Source organism: Tinamus guttatus, unplaced genomic scaffold (genome assembly GCF_059628265.1).
Source record: "Tinamus guttatus ecotype Peru unplaced genomic scaffold, ASM5962826v1 Tinamus_guttatus_pri_ptg000497l, whole genome shotgun sequence".
Lineage (NCBI taxonomy): Eukaryota > Metazoa > Chordata > Aves > Tinamiformes > Tinamidae > Tinamus > Tinamus guttatus.
In genome coordinates, this window is record NW_028289031.1 from 2,907,764 (window position 1) to 2,931,891 (window position 24,128).

Genomic DNA, 24,128 nt, shown 5'->3' on the forward strand with positions numbered 1-24,128 from the left:
CAGCAGCAGATTTTCACTTAGGAAGCAAAATTCAAACTAATGAAACTTGAATGTTCAAGATTGCACAAAACCTATTGCAAATCACATACTCACATGTTATAATTTCTTACAGGCCATTAAGAAGGAGAACCGTTCTAAGTTGGGAAATTGATCTTTTAAGCACTATTATCAGGAATGGTGATTTTCCAATCTTCTAGAAGGCCATTACATGAAGAATTCTATACAATAGCATTTTCAAAGCATTGTCCTAAAATATCAAATAAGAGTAGCTTTTTTTTTTTTTTTTTTTTGGTAAACTGAGGCATGCATTAATGTACTTTGCAGGTCCCAGGTAATGTTTTTCTAGGGTGATCCAGTTTAATCTATAGGATGCTGTGACTGAACTGGATTTTTGCCCATACTCACAAAGCAGGGGCATGACCTTGCCTCTAACAGTGATTTCATTTCAGCAGCTTGTAATGGGTTAACACTGTCAAGATAACGTATTAGCAAAACTCAATTCACAGGATTTCCATACATAAACCCACTCATCTTTCACCTAATTTATTTAAGTTCCAATTTTTTTTTCCAATTCCAAACAAAAGCTAAATACAAGTTTTAAACAGGTAAGCACTAGTTTTATCCAAAGGAAGCAGGCTTATACAGTTTTACTCCAGTAAAGTACTCAACCCTTAAGCAAAGCCTTCTTTGTCATCAAAACTATACAGTAGTCTTCCTTTTATCATTGCACAATCTTAAAAGTGTTCTCTCAGAACCAACTTTTGACACTCCAAACACTATTTTACATTGTTTAATAATGTCTATTCCAAAAGAAAAAACCTCAACGGGTTTTTCTTAAGAAATGTTTTAGAAACCAGTATTTCCTGAACAGTTCACCTGCAAGTTCACAAGTCGCAACTCTCAAGAAAAAATAATCCTCTACCAACACAGTTTCTGCAGCTAATATTTTACTTTTATCTTTAGCTGCTTTAGCGACTTCAGACTCCAGGTCTGCCTCACCTGTATAAGTGTATCCGACTCAAAAGAATACTACCATACAGTTATACAGCAACTTGGGGAAAGAGATCCAAAACCAAAAGTGCCAGTAAACTCAAAACATGGCCCAGCAAAATAAAAAAAAAAAAGGCAAAAAATGCCTACACATTAAATGAGATGCTTTCCTTAAAGATTTCTTTCCCACATTTACTTCCTATTTTAATAGCCACTCTTCTGTTCATTAAAATGAATCTGATAGTGCTCTTTGATACAATCATTAACAGCAAAGCTATAAGGCCTTTATACCCGTTACATTCACTTCTCACCCTCCAAATACTGATGGTTAACATTATAGATGTTAGGGCGCATGACCAGCACAAATGGGAACACCACCACAAATGATCACCTTGTGCTTTCCAATACATTTGTTTCAGTGTACAGTCCCTTCATTTCACATTTTAGCAAGACGCTGATGCTGTGCAGAAGTGTGCAGAGCACCCTCTCTTTCACAAGGTCCATGCAGAAAACAAAAAAAAATTTAAAGTTCTGAGACACAAATGATCAAAAAAAGAATCCAGGATGATCAAGTTTCACAATGTATAGTGTTCTGAACATGAGTCCATTTTCTTCTAAACTCTGAAAGAATAAAGTGGTGAGGAAAGTGAAAATTCACTGCTGCATTCTGTGATCTTCCCCATTTTGCTGGCCAGCACCTTACTCTGGCAGGTAAGGACGGAGGTGATCCTCTACGGTACCAACCGTCCAGTGAGTGAGCTGCTCCTGTGGCAGGTACAGGCAGATGCTGCATAACTTGAAGATTGTAGCTTTGTTTTTTGGAGTCTAAAGGGGAAGAAAAAAAAGAAAAAGCTGTTAAACATGAAAATTGACATGAGCCCAAGAGGCAGAGCTGTAGGGCCAGCAGACCATTGCCAGCTTTGCTGCAGTGGGGGTAGCAGAGGGGAGAACACACTTCTGAAAGCCCTTCTTTCAAATGTACAAGTAACCTGAACTCAGGATAAGTCTGCAATATTTAATGACTAAATTCTTTTCTTCTAATCATTTTGCTGTTAATTCTTACCCCTCTGTAAGACTGCAAAAAATAAGCCAAGCTTTGGATTTTTTTTTCCAAAATGCTTAAAACTGTTTTAAAAGATACTTAATTTTTAATACAAAAACATAAACTGATTCTACATGGCAACACATCTGTGGCCCACAGCTGTTCCTTGCATGTTTGAATCCTATTTATAGCATGTTTCCTCTGAAACTACTAAAATGCAAGTATGAATGCTTTATCAATTTTTCTACTTAAATACTTTGCAATAAGTCACCAATGTTCCTAAGAAAGATCATTTTATGATTAAAATACTTGAAAAATAACTTGCACTGAGGGTAATAAGAAAGACAGAGTAAGCTTACCTGCAAGTGCTGTCTGTCAATGAAGAGAAACACTGACTGGTTAGGGTTGTTGACGACAATTCCAGTCTTGTCCTTTCGGCTCAGAACATGCAGAAACTGTTTTTCATAGTCACCATGATGAAATTCAAACTTGGCCTGCATCGAATAGAGGAAGAAAAGCGGGTATATTAGTCTAAGACTCATATGTAACCAATTTTTCTCCTTTTATCTGGAGCTTTACAAGCACTTTTGTTTCTCTTCTCATACCTGACAAACGAACTGGGGATAGCAGTGAAAAACTATGCATTTGCACAAACAACTTACAGGATTCCTCTACAGTGACACTGATCACAGCAATGACACATTAACAAATCGAAGGTGTGACTTTAACGGACTAAACGAAAACAGATTGAGCTTGTCCCAACAGAACATCTTTGCCCAACCATATTTCTTCCAATTAATTACTATTAATGCAGAATCAATGCAGAAAACAATGCATATTATGTTGCTCAAAAATCTGAATGCACACAGATGAAGCTGCTAAAGCATTATGTTTGAAACTTCCCCCCCCCACGCAAAAATTGTAATAAAAAATTCCATCTTTTTCCATTTAATAAAGAAAACAATTTGAGATGTTGGCAGAACCTTTAGGACATTATCATGTTTAGCCAAAGATCTGATTGTACTGAAAACAGCTGTGTAATCAACTTCAATTACTAACATTATAGGTATTTGCACATATGCATATAAAAGGTATATATTACCAAATTAAAATGTCATTTCCAAATGTCACTTTCACTCAATTCAGTTCTGCCATCACTAGTATCAGAGTGCACAGTGATAGGAGCAGAGTTCCTATCTGCCTTATCAATAAAGCCAGTCAGCACACTTTCCAATGGTCACAGAAGTCCTATGCCTCAGCAATCACGAGTTCTTGGTTAAGGAGAGTTCATCCCTTCCCTCCTCCCCAGACACAGATTACTAATTGAAAATGAGGAAAAAAAATACCTGAACAGGCCTAAAGGGTTCATCAGATCCCTTCCACCGAGAAAACAGGAGACAGACTATCTTCTCAATGTCATTACGAGGCCAAAGAATAAAGTCCATCTCCTGGGTACAGCCGATTACATCCTGTAAACAGAGTTAAGTTCTGCACTTAAAGTCCCTCCAGGCACAGATAAGCAAATGATGCATACAGGTATATAATCCAAAAATGGTATTTACTACCGCTTCTGTGTCTATATAATGGTCCATTTTTATTCCTTCTAGCACAGCTGAAGTCTTTCTTGCTTTCTTTTGAATTTTAACAACAGTACTCACCTTTTAGACAGAAGTATCATTCTTTGCAAAGTTCATTTACCTTCTAACAATACAATTTAACAACCCTTGTGTGATATAAGTGTCATAACAGGAATTAACACAGGCATTTTGAGACACACAGACAGCATCATATAATTCCCAAGACATCCTAATGAAATAGATTAGAGGTAAATTAAACCATTTCCAAACAGATACACTACATGATCCTCCCAACTATACCTCAAACACATACTCTCGCATTTCTAATGAAAGAGAGGAACTGAGAAAACAGAAAGTAAGGATTAGCTAAGATTTATAAGAAAAAGCACATGTTTAAAACCAAACCAACGAAAAAAGAATTTAGCAAGCGTCAAGAATAACTTTACCCTGCGCATAGACTGGTAGCGGGGTGCATGAAGCTGTACTACATCCTTCTGCAGAAGTTCTAAGGAACTTTCCAAAGAATAGCTGGAATCTCGCACACCTTTCAGGATATTTTCTTCATAATTATTGGTCATGACTGGTATCACTTCAGACACTTCAAAAAGCGCTGACTTTTTCTTCTAAAGAAAGCAAACAAACAATGGAGTTACATTAGGATTACAATCCTTTCGAGGCAACTGCCTGCAATTTATTCCAGCATTTCTGAATTTCTGTTAGCATCCATGTATAAAGTGTACAGTATTTAAGTTAGGACTTATAACAAAAATATTTATTGATCTAGCTTGGCTGGACTTAGCTCCTGATTTAAGCAAAGAGGCACTGGATAAGATATCCTCACAGTTCACTTAAGATACAAGCCAATTTTGAAGTGTTTAAAATAGATATTGACAATGTATTTCTAAAAAAGCAATCAGAGTGGGAATGCTGCCACTAAAACCATTAAGATGTGGATGCAAACATATTAACATCCACACCAAATAAGAAAGATCTAGCTCTTATCACTGCCTAAACTTTCATGTTTCTTTTAAAGCAGTAGTATTTGTTTTGTTACTCATGAGGTCACTGAGCACAAGACAGGACAAAAGAACTGTGCTATGAAGACAAGTTAATTTAACCCAACACCCTACCACTTTATCAGAGAGTAATTAGAGACTATTATGCCCCACTGGGTCCTGCTCTGTCAGCACTAGAGCCGATTCGACCAAACTAAATTTAAGAACATAAGGAAACTTTTAGTTACATATAAAAAACACTAAAAGAACATATACTCTTCATCATATAACATGTAACAATTACACCCAAAATGCAAAAGCTGCACATTCATGTGGCTTAAACTATTCCAGAGCTCATTTACATGCATTTTGCATACTTCAGTACATATTCTGTTGGCTTTTGTCTTCACTCACTGGCCTGTTCAGCACTTGTTTACATCAACTTTTCATCTCTTCCTGTAGAGAAGAGTGGCTTGGAATTTTAAGCTAGATTCAGGAAAAACAAACAGGCTCCCCACTTTGGCCCAAATACCTAGTGGCCAGTGCTACTTACTTAACACATACAAGTAAATTAAGACTTCCTCTTATCTCCTCCACCCACAAATGGCAGTGGCAGCTTGATATATGCCCACATGCTTGGGCCATTTCAATATGGTGTTTAGTGACTCCTCCCTTCAACTGCCTCCATTTCCCTTCTGCTTTAACCAGATAAACGCAGCAACTTCAGCAATCTCCACAGGCAGTTCTCCTTTCTCAGCTTAACTGTTTCAAAACCCACAATTAGGAAACTGAGGCCCTGATCTGGCTTAGTGAAGTGTAACATTAATTTAAATACTTATTCAACACAGAAGTTAGCAACTAACCTTTTAATTGAGGCATTATGTCCCTCTGTTACAAAGCTACCAATACTCAAAAAAAGGAAAGCCAAAATGACCATGAATATGTAAACTGAGTGAATATTATGGCAGTAAAAGAATGTTAACATTTCAATTAAATCTCCTAAGCACAAATCACAAGCAGTGAGGCAGCAAGACTTTGCACAGCACAATCAACACAACTTGCATTGCCATGGACAAGACAGTGAAAGAGAACCATGAAAAGCAAGTTACCTTGTCCTTGAACACAAAGGCAATGTACATCTTGAATTCAAACTGGTCAGCTAAAGATTCTTTTTTCTTTCTAAGCTGAGCACGAAGTCTGTTCAGAGCTTGTTTCTTCCGGGAGTTGGGGTCCCCCATTTTGTAACAGAGGTGGTACTAAAGCCTTTGGAAACTGTCACTAAACTATGGGCATCTTTTCGTAAGACTCAAGTACAACAGAAACAAGTCATTTTATTCCTGCTAATACGATTGAACAGATAAAACGCGACTGTAACCCAAAAACGCACCTTGGGCAATAATTTAGGAGAACGTCGTATTAGAGGGGTCAAGAAACAAAATAAGCAGCTGACCAACCATGGTTGGACAAGAACAGGTTTTACAATAAACCAAGAAAAAAAAAATCAAGAATTTTGAAGAAAACACATTTGAGTGAACAGTTTAGCTGCAGGAATAAGTGGGAGAGAATGAAAAAAAATATATAACAATTTATGTGAACAATAAAAAGCAACTGGCACAATCCCAATCCATGGGGGGGGGGGTTACTTTTGCTCTGCTTACAAGAAAAAAAAAAAGAGAAAAAAAAAAAGCTGAAATTACAAATTGCCTTTAACCCCAGCCAGATTCATGACTCTACTGATTATTATCCTCAGATTTCCGCTATTGCTATGTTGCCCCTCTTTTTTTCTCTTCAAAATTATTACCCTTGGTGGAGAGCAGAGAAAAGAGTGCAAAGGAGGAGTGCACATCCCAGGAGGTATGAGATTTCTCTGCCAACAACAACAAAATCAACTACAGACAACACAGTGCTGGTTTGCAGGGGAGCAAAGAGGAAGCACAGCGGACTCATTTCTAGCTTCATCCTGCTCATCCCGAGGCGCATCACTGCCCTGAGGCTACGGCTGCCTAAGAGAAGAGGGATCATGATGGCCGGGGTGAGGGGTGGGCAGGGGTTAAAGGGACAGTATTATCCCACCGAGAGCTCAGAACCCGAATCAACGCCTCAAACGCGGCCTCCTGGGCGGCGGGAGGGCCCTACATCCCCCAGCGCGCTCCCGGGGCTGCTGCTCCCGCGGGGATCCTCGTCTCCCCGCTGCTGCCGCGGCGCCGCACAGCGAGCGCGGAGGGCGCCTTAGCCGAGGCCGCGCATGGCCGCCCCCTCTCCTCGCTTCTCCTCGGGCCTCTCTCCGGGCGAGGCGGCAGCGGCGGCACCGGGCGGCCTGTGCCCAAGGCAGCGGGACACCCCCAGCAGCGCGGCGACCCTCTCACTTCATGGTCACGGCTTGGAAAACATGGGGAGTTTCGCTTCCGCTTTTCTTGCGAAACAGCGCCGTGAATTTTTTTTTCGGTGTAAAAAAAATTGCAAACTTTTTTTTTTTTTAAAACTGCAAACCTAAGTTGCAATTTTAAACCTCCAAACACCCTCCCCCCCGAAAGCACATCCCCAATTATCAGGTTATTTTTTTCCGCTCTCCAGACATTTTTCTCCCTCCCACGTTTTGATTAGTCGGGATTTAAAGTTGTTAGCAAATTCGCCAGACCAGATTTAAAAAAGGGAAAAGATACTCCTCCTCTCGCGAGGAAAAAAAAAAAAGGAAAACAAAAACAAACAAAAAAGCAAAACGGAACCCCTCCCAAATTTCCCCCCGACTTAAGCAAGAGGCCGAGAGGCTCAGACAAGAGACCGAGACCGTGGCTCGCTCGCTACCCGCAGCCGGCGGGCGCAGGAGGAGCAGTGGAGGCGGCGGCGCTGCTAGCAGCACGGAGAGGAGCCATGTCAAGATAACGCCACGAAGCCGCGGAGCCCCCCCATCCCTGCTGCAGTGCTCACGGTGACCGGGCCGCCCGCTCTGCCGCTGCTCAGCCCCAGCCTCGTCCCCATAGTCTAGCTCAGCGCCCCGGTGCCGGGGAGCGGGGAAATGGTGGCGGAAAGAGGAAGAGGAGAAGGAGGAAGAGGCGACGGCGGCAGCAGCGGAGGGAGGAGGAGACGGCGGCGGGTCCCTGCGCTACTGGCTCCTACGGAGGGCGGCGGGCATAGAGCTCCCGCGGCGGCGGAGGGCGGGCGGGCGCGGCCGGGAGGCGGCTGGAGAGGCTCTCGCCACCCAGGCGGTGCCGGGGCGTCCTCGCGGGCGACGGCGGGAGCGGGCGGCGGCGCCTCGGTGCGTGGCTGCGTCTCGGCGCGGGGCAGAGGAGCGGGCGCACGAGGGGCGGCGCGGCCGGCAGCGACCACTCAAAATGGCAGCGCCTGAGTCACACAGGCACCGCCCGGCCCGCACTGCGCAGGCGCGCCCGGCCGGCGCGCGCCACGCGCCCCAGCCCGCGGGGGGCAGACGTGTCGTGCTCCGGGCAGAAAGACTCAGAGGTAGCTTCAGTGTTCCCGACCGCTCCTTTCTGGCCGGGGCGGTGAGGCGAGCGCGACTGCGGCAGCGCAGCGGGGCGAGAGCGCGGCACCGATAACCCCGGTCACGCGGCTGGCCCCCCCTCCGCCCCCCCCGCTCCCGGTGTGACGGCCCTCGCGGCCCACGTGAGCCCGAGGGGGCCCCCGCCCCCACGGGAGGGACCCGACGGGAGTTGCCCAACGGGGCGCGCAGAAGGGGGGCAGGGAGCGAAAGCGAAGCGGGAGGAAGAGAGGCACCTCCCGGCCCCCCCGTTCCCGACTTGGTATCGGCCTTTCCCCTCGGCGCTTCCCGCGCGCCAGCTCTGCCCGGAGACAGGGGGCGCGCCCCGCCCCCAACCGCCACAACCGCCCCCCAACCGCCACAACCGCCCCCCAACCGCCACAACCGCTCCCAACCGCCTGCCCCCGCCGGCATCCCCCACCCCCCGCAAGCCTCGGTGAGGCCTGCGGAGCTTTGTGCGTGTTAGCCGCCCAAACCCAAGTTTTCACGGAGGGCAAGGGCATGTGGGGAGTGTGTGGAGCCCTGCTGCCAGAAAACGTGTTCTGTGACACAAGGACTTGAGTTAAAGCGTTATAGATCCCGGCCATCTCTCAGTAGCTAAGCAAGCTTAAGTCTTTCAGGGGCTTCGCTTCAGGGCTTTTTTTTTTTTTCCCTCTGTGTTTCTTCTGAACAATTCAACTTTTTAATCCTGCCGTGCACATTCTCGAGGCTTCTGGGGCTTTTGCCCTTCTTAAGCTAGTCATAGGGCGAGATGGACATACCGTCCTTAGAGCGTAAGATCTTGGCTTTCTGCCTCACAGGGAGCCAAGGCTGTACCTTGACCGTGTTAATTCTGGTGCAGACGTTGCATAGGTGCTATCGAGATGCAGAGGAAAACCATCCTTGCCCTGAAAACTCTAAAAGGACAAAGACAATAGACGTGTGGAAAATACCAGTAATGTCATGTCTCATTTTAGAGCCAGGCACAATAAATTCATTTGTTTCAGTTCTTTTTTTTTTTTTAAGTTTTCTTGCATCAATTACAAATTGCATTTTTTTCCAAAATTCCATGCTTCCTATGGCAGGGTAAGAACCCTGCCATAGAAAAAGGAAAAAATTACCTTGTTTCTTTACAATAACTATATATGCCATAGTGGGATTGGCAAATCTGGATTTTAAGACTTGTAAGGACTCATTTCTAATTTTACTCCCTGGATTTTGTATCAGTCCAGCATTTATATTTGAAGCAAACTATTAAAGATTTAAAAAAACTCCAGGACCCATCTGAAACACTAGTCTTGCTTACAGAAATTGCTACACTCACAGGCCATGCATAAATGTGTTCTTCCATGGTGTTTATATTACTTCCTAAGTAGATTTTTTTTTCTTAATTACAATTAATTGCTGTTCCACATTTACAAATGTAAACCTTGGAGAAAAGAGTGTATTTTCATGTCTGTACTGAAGGGAAAGGTTTATACCTTACACCATATGCCTTCTCTGCAGTAAAAAAGAAGCAAGTTTACTTGGTAGGTGTGTCCTTGAAGCCGGGAGAACCGAGGAGAGCGGGAAGAAGAGTCATTTTTGGTGCAATCTGAGCCCCTCGGACTCCCGAGGCATGCAATGGAAAGCTGCTCCGTGGACGTTTCTGCAGAGCGAAGGTGCTTGCGCAGCGCTGGGACACGGGGTTTGCACGCTGCGGGGTGGCGCTAGGAGGACCGATGACTCACGGTTTTGCAGTTACATATGGCAGCTACAGTGAAAAGTAGGTCGCTGGGGTGAATTCAGCTCTTCCACCTTCCCTCTGTGGCTGCCTGTGACTCACTAGAACAGGAATAGTATTAAAAATAAAATTGCAAGCAGAAGGCAAGTGCCGGCACGCTCACTCCTGTGACTGTGTGTCAGCCTCCCGAGCATGGTGAAGGGCACCCGGTAATAAATTTTGTGAGCTCTGGAAGTCTCTTTTGCTGTCCCTGCTCCTACTTGGCTCTGCTGGCTCCTTGGCAGTCTCCTGTCTCGCGCGTTCACCGCTCTCCTCCAGCTCGTCTTCCCTTTGCACATGCCCCTTGAGCACGCTGCTGCCGGTCCCATTCCTAGGGAGCTGTCGTGTCGCTGTCCCTGTCCCCCAGCTTCGCCGAGCCCTTTGGATGCTCTTTCCTGCCCGTTGCGGGCATTCCTCGGGACACTTGAACCGCAGCGGTGCAAACGTGGAGCTTTTTCACCTGCTCACAGACTTTATAAGGCTGCTTATTTTTCTCCCAATGTCAATGGCTATTGAAAATATCCCTGTATTTGGAGGTAAAAAGCACGCTCTGCAAACAGGGGTGTTATATTAGCTCTAGCCTGTCAGCACTATTTCCACATCACAAACTTTTAGCTACAGTATGAGCCTGACCTTAGCGAGATCTATATTTAGACGCCAGCTTTTTTTCTTTTTTTTTTCTTTCCAGTGAAAGCAGTTTTGTTTGCCGTGCTGCCCTTTGCCAGCTTTTGTGCGCAAAATTCCTCGCTGCGTCCGCAGCTCTTTGAAGCCCCGCGTCAGATCTGTGCCCTGACCCTCTTTGTGCTGGCACGAGCTGCACAGGCCCCTCTCACCAAGCCCAGCAAACGCTCTTCCTTTTCAAACATAGTGGGTTTTTTTTTCTCCTTACATTCAAAATGAGGGCTCTGCATGTTAGCATGTAGCTGGAGTCCTGTAGGATTCCAGGAGTGGAAAGTATGCACATCCCTAGGGACTTCCATCTCTGCAGGAGGGGATGACACTCAGGAAGCAAGGGTGATAACTGAAGCGAAGGTAGGGAAGTGTTTGAGTAATGTGGTTTTGAGAAATACTGCAAGTCTCAGTGCTTCTGTATCTGTTTCTTTTCTGCTCTGAAAATCCTGTGTTTTCTGTTCTCCATTTAATAGTTTTATTACTGTTTTCCGTTCTCCATTTAATAGTTTTCTTACTGTTTTCCAATGAAGTTAGGCACTGTATTTTTTTTCACATTTAAGTTGCATAACTAATTGTGGTTTTGTTTGTAAATTAAAAAGGATTGATAACTTTATATGAAAAAAACTTGAATATTTGTTTCAAAATTAACATGATTTCAGAGCCTAACACCAGTTTTTAGAATTGAGTGTTTACTCTTAAGCATGTGTGCAAGGTTGAAATATTCTGCCTAAGATCTTAATTTCCAACTTCCTAATTTGATTTATTTTTCCAGAAGATTGTAACAAAGTGCTGTTTAAGTTAGAGCAATAATTAGGAATAGTTGAGATGGCGCCTGCTCCCTTCCTGTTGCGCTTCCCATCTATGCTGTATTGCATGTGTGTGTTAGAGCTAGTAGCAGCCCTGAAGCTACTTGCTTCAAAAGCAGAATGATGACTGATTTGGTGCCAAATGTTTATTCATAAGACAAAAATAAATTAGAATCCCTTTCTAAATTCAAACAGGACAAATTAGGTGGCAATTAAAACCCTTTCATATCCTTCAGAATATGTACTATGACTCACTGTTTTCTGCCTTAAGAGCAAACATTAGTTTCCGAGGAATGCTGTTATGAAGGGAAATGGCAGCCTTTCATGTGGAAAACTTACTTACATGGTACTGTCGACAAGTGGACGTCCACTGCTCAGCTATTGCTGCAGCATTAAGCTTTGTCCGTCACTTCCTGATGTCCTGCTCTCTAGCAACAAGGCTGTCACCCTAAAATTCTTGGCCACGTCGGGTATTGATGCTAAACTGGCTGAAGTTCATCCACTATCTTTCTGGGTCTGTTCCAGCTTAATAATTAGTTACATACATATATATAAAATATTAGAATACATTTGATTATGTGTGTTTTCATTTTTCCCTTGGCCAACTTGTGCTTTCCTACTGCTATTTAGGACTGCTAAAGGTACGTGCAGCTATCAGAAATGACTGCTAAATGCACGTGCAGCTAAGATATCAGAAATAACCACAGATTTCCAGCACCTTTGCTGAGAAGATAGCCTCTCGGAACACTGACACTGTCAGCTGCTTCTACATCTGGCGGTGACAATTTCTTAAACAGCTTGGCCACCATGTTCAAAGTTTTGTATAAGAAATGCAAAATGCACCCTAAAACTTTGGGTGCATTTCTAAACTTTGGGTGCATTTCTAAACTACTTTCTAAAACTTCGCGCAGTGCCTCTTTGTCACGGAGTCGCCATCTTCAGCTAGCATCGTGCAAATGCGCTGGTCTTCATTCAGTCAGTCCAATGTGCCCAAACCAGAGGTAGCCGTGTTCCAGTGCATTTTTTTCCCTGTTTTTGCTCAGCAGGTGCTTGTGAGAATAAATATAAAATTGATCGTTTGTTCGTTTGTTTCCTTTCTAATCTCAAAGTGCTACAGATACAGAGAAGGGTTTTTTTCCAACGAAAAAACATAGGACATAACAGTGTTTTAAGGGATATCTTAATGAGAAATGTAATTCTTTACTAAAATAATTCAGAGGGAGAGATTTTTGTTTTGTTTTGCTTTGTTTTGTTTTGTTTGTTTCTGTTCTGGAGCACTAAGGGCCCCTGTACTCACAGGAAAACCTTTTCTTCTAAGTGCACAGAGAAGAATTGCAAACTTTCGGTTGATGGGATAAATAGCAGTGGCCATCGTAGACCTGCTTGCGTTATCAGTTGTGCTTGGATTGTGCTGCATGTGTAATCGTTTCTCTGGGCCATTTTATTAGAACAGTTAGATTCTGGGATGATTTTCCTGGGAAAAAAAATAATAAAAGAGACAAACTATAAGCTTCTCATTCAAAACACATGATACAGCAGGAAAACATTCACAGTACAACAAGTTAATGCCCCAGAAAGAGGATGTGGAGGCAAGGGAAGCGCCGGGCAGAGCAAGGCCACGCTGCCACCTGGTGCAGCCCGCAGGAGTGAGTTTGTTTTTGGAGCTGGTGTCCTGAAGCCCCAAATATGCCACACACCAAGCCAAGTCTGTTAGAAAACAGCTGCTGAGCAAGATGTAAGACAAGCAATTAATTCATTGCAGGCCAGGCTTTCTCAGTTTTCTTTTCATCCCCTAGTAAATGGCCATTTTGTTGGATAGAAGGGCTAAGGAGGGCGAGGAACTGCAGTTCCTGCTTATTGATTTGAAGATCAAAAACCCAGCCTTGGGGCTGTCCTCCCAGGACCTTTTTGCAAGACTTGCACTCAGAGCAGGACTAAGAGAGGAAATTGATATTTCTAAGAGGCACAAGACAGAGCTGAGGCCCCTGAGCCTCTCCACAGTAATTTTCTGTGTCTGAAGCGGTTACAGCAGTTGCCTACATTAAGTACTAATAAATAGGAAAGCATTTAAAATCTTTAGATATGCACAGCAGGTGGAAATAGAAATGAGTCCTTGGGCACCACAGAGCTAGATAAATCACTGGTTGCAGCTCAGGAAGATCCTACACATAGCAATCCATGCAGGACTGGATGCTAGGAGTTACTAGGAACTGCACAGTGCCTTCCCACCTCTTCCCAGGTAGATGAAGTCCTCCGAGAAGCTTTCTCCAGTTGCCACTTGTTATAAAAACTGATACCATTTACTAGTGACAACAGAGGATAAAACCCTCGGAAAGTGCACGTACTCCACTGCCACGAACTACCTGACAAGTTGGCCGAGCTCTGTGGGAAATGTCGGTGTGTTTGCTCAGGCTCACTGGAAATGCAAATAGTCCTAAGTTTTCATGACACAGTTTTATTTTTTTATGAAGGAAGCAAGCTGAAATGCAGCATGTCAAAGTGAATCTGAAAATATGCATTTTTGTGCTAAAATTGATATTGACAGATTTTTGCATGTAAAAGCACCATAACTTCTATTTAAATGTAGCCCTCAACCACCAAAAATGGGATTATGGCAACAATGAAACCTGAAACCTCTCTGTGAGGTTTTTTTTTTTTTTAATATATAATTCTACTGGTTTCCCACAGTTGGGCTCTGAAGGGCTTCTGACAATAATCTCTCGGCCTTCTTTCCGATGTGGTGCAGATGCTTTACAAATCCCTGGAAGTGAAGAAACGGAGCAGAAGAAAAGCTCTGAGCAGTTCATTACAGGACCTGTTCCTGGGCTGGATCAAGTGAAGGAGTGGCACCTTTGAAATACACCTCCGGACTGCATGTGTCACTGGCAAGGAAGGGATTAAAAGGAAAAACAAACACAGCTCTGTCACATCAGACCCATCTCCCATTACCTCAGTCCATTGCAGTTATCGGCCCTTTCAAAAGCAGTTATTCCACTTTCAAGTAGTAAATTCACCTGAAAACTTTGGATGAGTTAAAATTTGAATTTTTGAAAGGTCTTTTGAGTTAGCTTCTCTTGAAAGCAACACATATGGTATCACAGGTATTACAGATATGATATCACTGTCATATGAACTACTCATATTGCTGTGCATGCACCTATTTTATCTAACATATTTTATGCTTTCTATATGTACTACAAAAAGTATGTATATATTACCGCTATAACTGATATAGATAAATTACCCATCCAGGATGTTTCTGATCGGAGATCTAATTGTGCAAAGATTTATGCGTATGCTTAATCAGAGTGTAGCACAACTACTAGTGTTTTGGAATATGGAAACCTAAAACCTCATTCAGCAATCAGTGAGAATTAACTTTTTTAAAAAAAACTTTTTTGTATAATAGAACCATAATATTTGAGATACTTCTGTGCTTATTTTTATTTTCTTGAGAGAGGATCAAGCTAATTGAGGTGACAGTTTGCTGATGAAAGTAAATTATTCAGTGTAGTAGGGAGAAGACATGACTGGGAAGTTTGGAAGAGCATTATGAAATCGACTAACTGGACAATACAACAGTCAGTAAAATTCAATGCAGATAAATGCAAATGGACAAACATGGAAAAAAAATAATTTGACATATCAAATGACAAGTTTGACCATTATTGAGGAGTTAGATCTTGTAGTTAAGACAGCCTGTTCCCCCCAGAAATGTCAGGTCGGTGCTGAGCTGCTGCTAAAAAGGTCGGTCAGAGTGGATGTAGTTTGGAGAATAGCCAAATGATGGAAGTTCCCATGTAAAGAGTGACCTGGTAGCCCTGGAGGAGGTGACTGGAATGGAATATGATAGAAATGGATGAAGCCAAGCAGCCTGGAGAAAGCAGGCAGCAATTGCTTGTTACCCCTGCCTCTATAAGACTGGGGCTATCGTGAGGAGGCAGGTTCAAAAGAATAAGTAAATAAATAAATAGAGGTGTGTTTTACAGACAACAGGTATCTGAGCCCTGCAACTATTTGCCAAAGGATGTTGTGCATAATAAAGCATTTACATGGGTCAACGGCAGACTGAGTACGTTTATACAAGAGAGACCTGCTTTATTTGCTCACTTTCGTTTAAAGATTTCTTAATTCTGTATTTTAAATATTCTGCCTTTATTTCTCTTGTCACATCATGTTGTTCCTCTAAGACATTCCTCTAAGTGCATTTACTTCCAAATGTCAGCGTGACAGAGTGGCACGTTAAATTTAATACTCCTTTTCATAATTATCATGATTTCTAATAGGAACATTGTATTTCCTCGGGGAGGAGGGGGGGAAAGGTTGATGGCCAGCTCTAGGCTAGCACTCTTTCCTGCTGCGAGACTTGACTGCAAGGAGTGCATCCTTAACCCTGCAGAAATTTCCTCAGAAGTCATCAGACAGTATTGCTAGCATAAATAATAAATAAAATGTAGTATTTATGGTATCGTGCTTGTAACGTGGCTTCGGGCAAATTTGACACAGCACAGCTGATACATATTTAGTGGAGCTTTATAACTGGGATCGCACGTGAAATGCTGAGCTCGGGGCGGGTGCCTTTCCCGTGTTCCAGCCCGTATTCCGGCACTGAGGGCGACCGTTAGCGCCGCTCCCCTCGCGGCCCGGCCCGCCCCCCGCCCCGGCCTCCCGCCACGGGCGCGCGGGGCGGGGCGAGGAGGGCGGCGGAGGCCCGCGATTGGCTCGCCGAGCGGGGAGCCCCGCCCCCGCCGCTGCGGCCGGCGGCGCGCGCAGGCGGGCGGGTCACGTGCGGCGGGCGGCGCGGGCGCTTATAGCCGCGCGCCGGAGGACGCCCTGTGCGTGGCGCGCGCGTTCGAATGCGGCGGGGGAGCACGCGGCGGTGAGCGGCCGTTATGGCCGTTGGGCTCCGCGCGGACGGGGGGTGGGCGGGCCGGCCGGTTCTTGGCGAAGGGGTATGGCGACGGCGGCGCCGGCGGCTGCGCGCGCCTGTAGCCGGTGCTGGGGTTTTGGCGGGTTCTAGGCTCGCCTCCCCCTTGGCCGCGCTGGGGAGCGGGAGAGGAGCGCGATTGGGGAGGGACCCGCTCTGCCCGGCCGCTCTGGCTCCCGCGGCTTGGCGGGGAGCCTCGTGCCCGGGGCCTAGCCGTAGGAATGGTGGGATAGGGCGCCAGCCTTTGCGGCCTGGCGTCCTGGTATGTCAGGCAGGGCTGGGTGGCGTGCGGTGGAGCCATGGTGGGGGCAGGGAGCCACTGACGTCTTCTAACATCTGCTTTTTGTCTTGCAGTGATCCTATGAATTCCAAAATGAAAAAGAAACTTCTCGCAGAAAAATCATCAGGATCTCTACAGGTAGAAACTCTAACCTCTTGCAGCTATAACAGGGTGAATAGATTAAAGCTCATAAAATAGGTGAAATACATGAAAAGTCCTTGGAACATAGCCTTTTCTGTTGTGAAGTGTGCACCCTAATCCTTGGGAAGTGGATGTGCTGCTTTATATCCCCTGAAGGCAACACAAAGCACTCAGTTGTACTGTGTTCCCACCTGCCCATGTGCTGTTGGCTTGAGCAATCTTCCAGCATGCAGTATGGCTTGGGAACACTGTCTCTGGCTCTTAGTGTGTATGAGCTTATAGCTATTCTTTTTCTATTGCCTGGCAAGAAGTGTTGTGTGGGGTGTTTTTCTGCCCCCTCCTTCTCCCCCTCCCCCCCCCCCCCCCTTTCTCTCCCCTTCCTTCCTCTCCCTTCAGCTTGAGCCTGAGGTAGCTTACTGCCTTTCTGTGTGATTTGGGTGCTGGCATTCCCTTAGCCTAGTTACTAGACTAAGCCTGGATGTTACTGGGCTTGTCTGGATGCTCAGGGCCTGCAGCGTGGGTACTAGCCAGTCTTTGTTGCTCTGAGCATCCTTTAACTGATGTATTTATGTAGGCAATTTCCTTTCTAAAGCTACCCTCATGCAACTCTGTTGCGCTGAAACTGGTAGAAATGCTTAAGGTAATTTAGTTCAAGGGATGTCTGGATTAGAAGCTATGAAAGTGTATAAATAACTTGTTCTTTCTTAGAAGATGTTTTTATAGCCTTTTGATGCAGGCCCTAATGGGGATGTAAAGAGGCTGATATCTAGTATCTCCACTCTGAAGGATAAAAATGGGATCTATCATAGTCATTAGTATTAATGAAAAATTGTAGATAAGTGTGACTTACATATGTAGTGGTGTTTTTTTTTTTTTTACTCTATTCAGTAATCTCTTAAAGTTTTCAGAAAGGCTTTTTGTACATTAAAATGCTTAAGTGTAAGGGGTTAACTCGAGCATTGGTCAATAATTTCTTGGCAGCATATACTTAACTCTGATCTTCAATAGCTGCAAGCAGTGTCTGACTTTTTTTTTTTTTTTTTTTTTTTTTTTTTTTTTCTCGTTCTCACAGTCACTGGTGTTTGTCCTTTAGTTCAATAGTAGGATAATTGGTGGCAGAGACTTAGACTTTACCGTGGGAAAGGTGAACTTTTGTCCTGCAGAGTATGGTGTGAATCAGTGACTTTCTCACGCTGCTGTGGCATTGTGTTCTGGCAGTTCTTGCTTGGTTGTCTGCCACTGTTTGCTATCCCATGGTGGCAGTATGACTAGTCCAATCAGAGAGCTTTTAATGCAGGAAATAAGTATTTATGCATGACAAGAAAAGTGATAAACATGCTGTTTATACAAAACAATAGTGGGTCTGGATCCAAGCACGGAAGCTTTAAACCCCTTCTGATGGAGAAGTAAAGCGACACATCTAATTACTAATAATCAGAACTTGAAAAGTAGTGTGCATTTCATGAGAACTGGGTACTGCCTAAAGTGATCTGCATGGCTTTACCATGTTTAATTACAATTGAAAGGCTAATGTTGCTTCCTCTGTCTCTAATGCCGTTGTCAAATACGACTTAAAGTTTGTGTGTCCTTGCATTGTAGCTGGCCTTGAAATAATTCTACTGTAAGACCTCTTCAAGCTCCCTTAAGAAGGCTAAAGGTTAAGATGGGTAGGGATTGAGCCTTCATATGAATTAAGATTGGTCTGTGCTACAGATAACCACATTCCTTTTTTCTGTGTGGTCTGGTCAAGCCTTAAAATAGACATTTCATCTTAAAGACAAGCCACATGTTAACATAATGAAAGCATGGCAAGCACCCTAAGTATCAGTCTATGCAGAGAAGGACAACTGTTTAATACTATATTCTTCCTTTCAGAAGTACTTCTCAGATACCATATGCAATACTGCCCCAAGACGGACTCTCAAAATGATTCAGCCTTCAGCTGGGGGCTGCCTGGTTGGCAGACATAATGAGGTATGAAATGGAAGATCACCTCTAAATATATAATGATCTCTACTCATAGCAAACTGCTTTTGAACTTTTCACTGAAAGCCATGTTTGAAATATTATGACTTGTGACATAACTTGAGTATATTACATTTTTATATGATTAATATTAACCAACGCTAACTTCAGTTGCTTCAGAATAATTCAGGGAAGTATTTCAGAACTTTCTGATATTAAATAGATGGGTATCAAGGAGGTTGTCATGAAATAGCATTTCTAATGTGAAGAAATGAGGCTTAATGCAGGTTAACTTAGTTGTAGATTGACACAGTATATTTCCCCAATACACATTTAACTATCTGAAGTGTTGTTCTGAAGTCTAACATGCCTGTATTTTATGCAGGAGAAGTCTTCAATCAAAAGGAAACTCTGGAATAGCAAGCCAACTTCCAAGGTGTGCAAAACTGAGGCTACTATGGACAATGAGCAAGAAAATGAAAATACTGATGATGTCATTCAAGCAGATCTCATGACAAAAAGTATGTGGTGGCTTCTGAAGTATTTTCTTACACTTTAAATGCTATATTTTTGTTGGAAGTATAACTTGAAGCATGTTTGCTTTGTCAGCTTAATAAAGGTTTAGTGTTTTATGTCTTGCCTAGCAAGAATCAACTCTACTATAATAAAAAGTTAACTAGTATTTAGAAATAGTTTTCAACTACTGGCTACCATAAGTGTGACAGTGACTTAATGATGAGACTTGTTCTCAGTAAAGTAGATGCTAAGTCTGACTCTTGCAAATGTGACCTTGCAGTGCATGCTGGCAAGCTTGATCCAACTTTTTGGAGATTCAGTGTGAGGTGTCCTGTAGACTCATGTCTCCAGGTGCTTTCCCAGAGATAGCTGAAAACTCACACTGTACTGAGTGCTTATTCACACAGGGCATGGAACACTTTTACCCAAGCAAAGTATTTTGAATCTGTTAGAATTTTGTCTTAGCATAGTCTCACTGTAGCTTCTCTCTTCAGAAAGTCCTTCATCTCAGTACTGGAAAGAAGTGGCTGAACAAAGAAGGAAGGCTCTGTATGAAGTGCTTCAAGAAAATGAGAAGGTAGCTAGTGAAAGATGTGAATAGTAAAGAAATTTCTATTGGCTTTTTTTTAACCTTTTGTTTTTTGACCTTAGTTGCACAAAGAAATTGAAAAGAAAGATGGTGAAATTGCCTCTCTAAAAGAAGAAAATGAAGAACTACTGTCACTAGCTGAGCATGTGCGTTACATGACCAGCGTGATTGAGGTATTTGAAGGAATTTCAAACTAACATGGTAGAGTGAGTGAGAAGGAAGCTTTTTAATCAAAGCTTCTGTTTTGTTCTGACACAACTCTTTATAGTAAGTTCCTACAGATGTGCTGTTTTCTTGTGGGGTTCCTCTAAGAAGAGTCTTACAGGCTCTTGTAGAGGAGAATGAGTTTCTTCCAGATAAAGTGTCTAGAGCCAAAGGTTAATGGGAAAGACCCCAACTTCTAGGGGTAGACTATTAACTCCTGTGTTCTTAGACATATAGAAAGAAGACTAGTTAGTAACTGGAAAAATCAGAAGGCTTTAATTTTGCAGCATCTAGTTCTTGTGTAGCATATGTGGCAAACAGTTGTTGTAGATGAATTCCTAGTTGTTGTAGATGAATTCCTACTTTAAACAGGGGTTCTTTACATAGTTGTATGTAAACACAAATTACCTCATACTGTCCAGGAGGGTGCATGTTTGCACACCCTAAGCAAAGATATTAAAGATGCTGTCTCCTTAGGTAAAAGCTATGATTGATACCACTAGGGATCCCTTTTAGGAAGTAATACCTGTTTATTTTGCACTTTAAGTTGCAAACTTCAAAATTTAACTTCCTAAATAGCAAGTAACTACACTGCTGCTCAGTAGGGAACAAGTAGCCTTCTCCCTGTTTCTGTGAAAGCAGGAGTAAGTTGTCTGCAGCAGCTACTGAAGGTGTAATGAATGAGTAGTTAGCCCTGGAATCTGCAAATGTTTGCCTTTTTTTTAAAAAATAAATAAATAAATAAAAAATTATGGTGTTTTAAGCTCTCAGGATGAAGCTAGGTTCCTGGGTAGTTATTTTGTTTCCAGCTCCACTGGCTAATTAGAGTCAAAGTGGGGGTATTACCACAAGCAGCATGGTTAAGTAACTAATTTGATCAAGTTAGTTTGATGGAATCGTTTGGCTCAGTCTTGAAAAACTTCACTCATTTACTATACTTGATTTAGTTTCGTTAAGTGTTTAGAGGGCATTGTCAGTTCAGTTAGCAATAAACTTCAAGGCAGAAATTAAATGACTTATGGGCTTAAAGAGCCAGTGTAACTGGAAACTGTTTAGGGGCTACAGGTAGGACAGTTAAGCTCACTTATAAGTGTTATAAGCTGCTCATTTGTGAGGCTTTAGCTCAAGAAGTGAGTGGTGATGGTTCTTAAAGTGAGATAAGCTGCAGACTCCTCCAGTTCTGTCTTTATTCCCCTAGCACTTCAGTTTGATCATCTAGTGCTAGAAATTGCCAGGTCAGTATCCTGGTTTAGCATTTCTTCTTGACTTGGCTTCATTATTGCTGGCTATAATAGTGAACTGGCCTCTTTTTAGAAAGGATTTAGTGCTGTAGCATATAGTAATACCACAAGATTTGGCTTGTGGAACAGTTCTCCATATTTTAGGTTGTCTAAGACATCTGCTTTGCTGAACAACTTCCTAACACTTGAAGACTGGTTAACAAGCCAGTTGCTTTCTCATCTCAGGTTTCCACCTCTAATTTGCAGATTACAAGTGTCTTCAAGACTTACTGTCCTCACATTTTGAAGTCTTTTCCCCCCAGACCTGCCCCCTGAAGTTGACCATCTCCAAATGAAGTTAACTTAATCTTTGCTTAATCTAATATGCAGTACCCTCCCCCCCCTCATTCCCGAAGCTAATAACTACAAAGAATATTAAGTACACATTATCTTCTGTATTTTTCCAGAGGCTAACTGGGCAAGCACCTGACAATCTTGAGGCACTGAAAACTCTGGCTCTAGAGGATTTTGAACAAGAAAATGAAGAACTTAACTTTGGGGATGTTGTAGATGACTCTCCTGAAGAAGGGCCATCACAAGTATAGTGTGATTTGAGGAAGGTTTAACTTCGTTTAAAGCAAAATCTGAAGTAAATGGGTTTGTGCATGTGGCATTTTTTTTTTAATTGCAGGCTTCCTCTTGAAAGAGTCTACTAAAGTTTTTCAGATACAGAAACTCTTGTGGGAGGAGTACAGATGTTTGTTTTAACTGGAATTATGTAGCAGTGGGGGTAACTGGATACTGCCTAGAAAACATTACAGGCTGCACTTAGTTGCTTGTATAAATGCAAATACTGTGTATTTCAAACTGTTGTAAATAGTATCTTGTCAGTTGGTCTGACATGATACGTGAAAACTGATAAATAAATCTTTACCAAAACACTTAGCCTCTTATTTGAATGAGAAACAACTTGGAATGTAAAAATAGTTATCTACTGTATATTGAAGTCATCAACTAACTGGTGAGTGCCTGGGTGCTCTTGACCTCCCAAGATTTCTAGATGTCTGTAGAAACAGCATTGTTGCAGACTATTTTGCTACCCAAGGCTGCACATCAGGTTTTCTTCCTCTTGTCTGTATTCAGCTTGGCTGGGGACATGTTCTGATCTTTTTTCTAAGAGGAGCACTTCAAATGTGCCACTCTACACTGTTCAACAGTGACTTCACTTGGTTTCAGTTTTACTGAAATACTGAACTTTGAACATGTACATATGGAAGACTCCAGCTTGACAAAATGTTGTGCTTAAATTTTAGTGGCAGTTAATAGGCTACATCTCAGTCCTTAGGAATTCCCTGATAGACAAATAGAGCTTCTAAACTGATTGAATCTACTGTATGCATAGTCACTTAAGAGATGCATGGGTTAGAAAACTAAATGCATCAAAAAGTCTGTCTTATCAAGTGTTGGGGAGACTGTGTAGTATTAGGCTGCTTTGACCTTCTCCTTATGTTTAGCTTGGTGCAACAAGATTTTTAGTAGGGGAGGGAGCTTTATCTAAAGTAACCTTACTTGTGAGGGGAAATAAAATACTGCTGTATTTCTTTGGAGGGGAAAAATAGTGTTATCGCACTGCAAATACAACAAAGTTAAGCAGTGAGCAAGTGGTGATGAAAACAGCTCAGCCTTTTTCCTGTGTTTGGCAAGCAATAAGCTAATTTCTTGATGTTCAAGAGTTTTGAAAGGAAGGTTACAGTGAAGTACAGTATTTATTATAAAAGCAGCATGAGGGGAAAAGAAGAAGAGGAGACTGGTAGTGTCTGGAAAACAGCCAACTCTTAGGAACATAAAAGACTATTGTCCTTTCTCTGCTTTTGAGACACAAATTTGTGCTGTTGGTAAGACTTAAGGAAGACTTCAGGATGGCTAATGAAACTCAGGGTGATCTGAGGTTTACTTAGGTTTATGTTCTCTGGTATTTTCAAATAACTACCTCTGTCCCTTTTTGGAGGGTTTTTTTTTTTTTTTTTTTCTCCCCAAGATATATCTCTAAAGGGGAGCTTGCCTAAACAAAAAATGCTAGACCATCCTCTCTAGAGAGATGATTTTTTTTTTTTCTTAACTTACATGGAAGGTGGGTGGTTATTTTTGCCCTTAAAAGCAGCTGCATTGAAAATTAGATGGGAATAAAATGCCATATGCTTGAGAGCTATCCTAAGAGGTAACTCGGTGTTTGTTTTAGAAGTGAAGTGTTGGTATTTACCAAGATGTGAATTAGTTTATGCTTACCAAAATATTACTATTTCCCTGATTCTGAGAAGTGTTTACAGGAATGCAAAGCATTTTTTAACTTTATCTAGTTATTTTAACCTTATTTGGTATTTGTATGGCAAAAAAAAAATCTTCATTTTGCAAGCCCTAAAGTAGTAGAAAGAGTAAATACAGAGGTTTTGGCCTGAAGTTATTTTTCGGCAGTTAGTCTGTAAGTCTTCCCGAGGCAGCTTTAAAAGCAGATGGTGGCCGCTGACTTCCAGGAGACTGAGATAACTGGAAATATTCCGATTTATAAATTAGCAGGGTTTCTGTGAGCTAGATGCAGGTGGTCTTGCCAAAATGGGTACTTAGTGCCCCCATGGGTGTCTGAGGCACTGTGGACCCAGACTGGTCAGGGATTTTGAGGAATGCAGTTCTGAAATTTATTACCTATGTTCACCTGTAAGCAGCTATATTCTGTTTCTACAATTATTTATTATCTTCACTTAAGCTTAAGAGACATGCCGTGTATTTTGTGTAAAATAGATTTTCTCTGTGCATTTCCCAGGTCTTTTGCCCAGAACTTTACTGAAGTGTGTATAAGAAGTTGAGAGTGAGTGACAGCTTTCTTAGTTAACAGATTTCCATGCAAGCTATGGTCTGTGATGCCTAGTTTCTGAGCACCTTTAGATTTTTTTCCTATGTGCATTTTGGGAA

General features: G+C 42.7%; 2 protein-coding genes across 2 annotated transcripts; one reads left to right on the forward strand and one right to left on the reverse strand.

The window, feature by feature from the left end:
* Positions 1 to 527: 527 nt before the first annotated feature.
* On the reverse strand, positions 528 to 6,730 carry CUNH6orf62 (chromosome unknown C6orf62 homolog). Its single transcript, XM_010216533.2, has 5 exons — positions 5,714 to 6,730; positions 4,056 to 4,232; positions 3,379 to 3,501; positions 2,392 to 2,526; positions 528 to 1,815 (listed from the first exon to the last, which is right to left on the reverse strand). The coding sequence occupies exons 1-5, from the start codon at positions 5,840 to 5,842 to the stop codon at positions 1,690 to 1,692; spliced, it is 690 nt and encodes a 229-aa protein (XP_010214835.1). The 5' UTR covers positions 5,843 to 6,730; the 3' UTR covers positions 528 to 1,689.
* A 9,447-nt stretch (positions 6,731 to 16,177) lies between these two features.
* Positions 16,178 to 21,787, forward strand: GMNN (geminin DNA replication inhibitor). Its single transcript, XM_088533363.1, is given in 7 exon segments — positions 16,178 to 16,198; positions 16,601 to 16,664; positions 18,543 to 18,641; positions 19,018 to 19,153; positions 19,643 to 19,725; positions 19,800 to 19,910; positions 21,629 to 21,787. Coding segments are annotated over 6 exon segments (645 nt in total). The 5' UTR covers positions 16,178 to 16,198; positions 16,601 to 16,607.
* Positions 21,788 to 24,128: the final 2,341 nt, after the last annotated feature.

Excerpts from the sequence above, each read along its gene's own strand:
- CUNH6orf62 (XM_010216533.2), bottom strand. The coding sequence starts at position 5,842 with ATGGGGGACCCCAACTCCCGGAAGAAACAAGCTCTGAACAGACTTCGT. Across the intron at positions 4,233-5,713 it reads CCTTTGTGTTCAAGGACAAG|AAGAAAAAGTCAGCGCTTTT; the intron begins GTAACTTGCTTT and ends TGCTTTCTTTAG. Across the intron at positions 3,502-4,055 it reads GCTACCAGTCTATGCGCAGG|GATGTAATCGGCTGTACCCA; the intron begins GTAAAGTTATTC and ends CTCTGTTTACAG.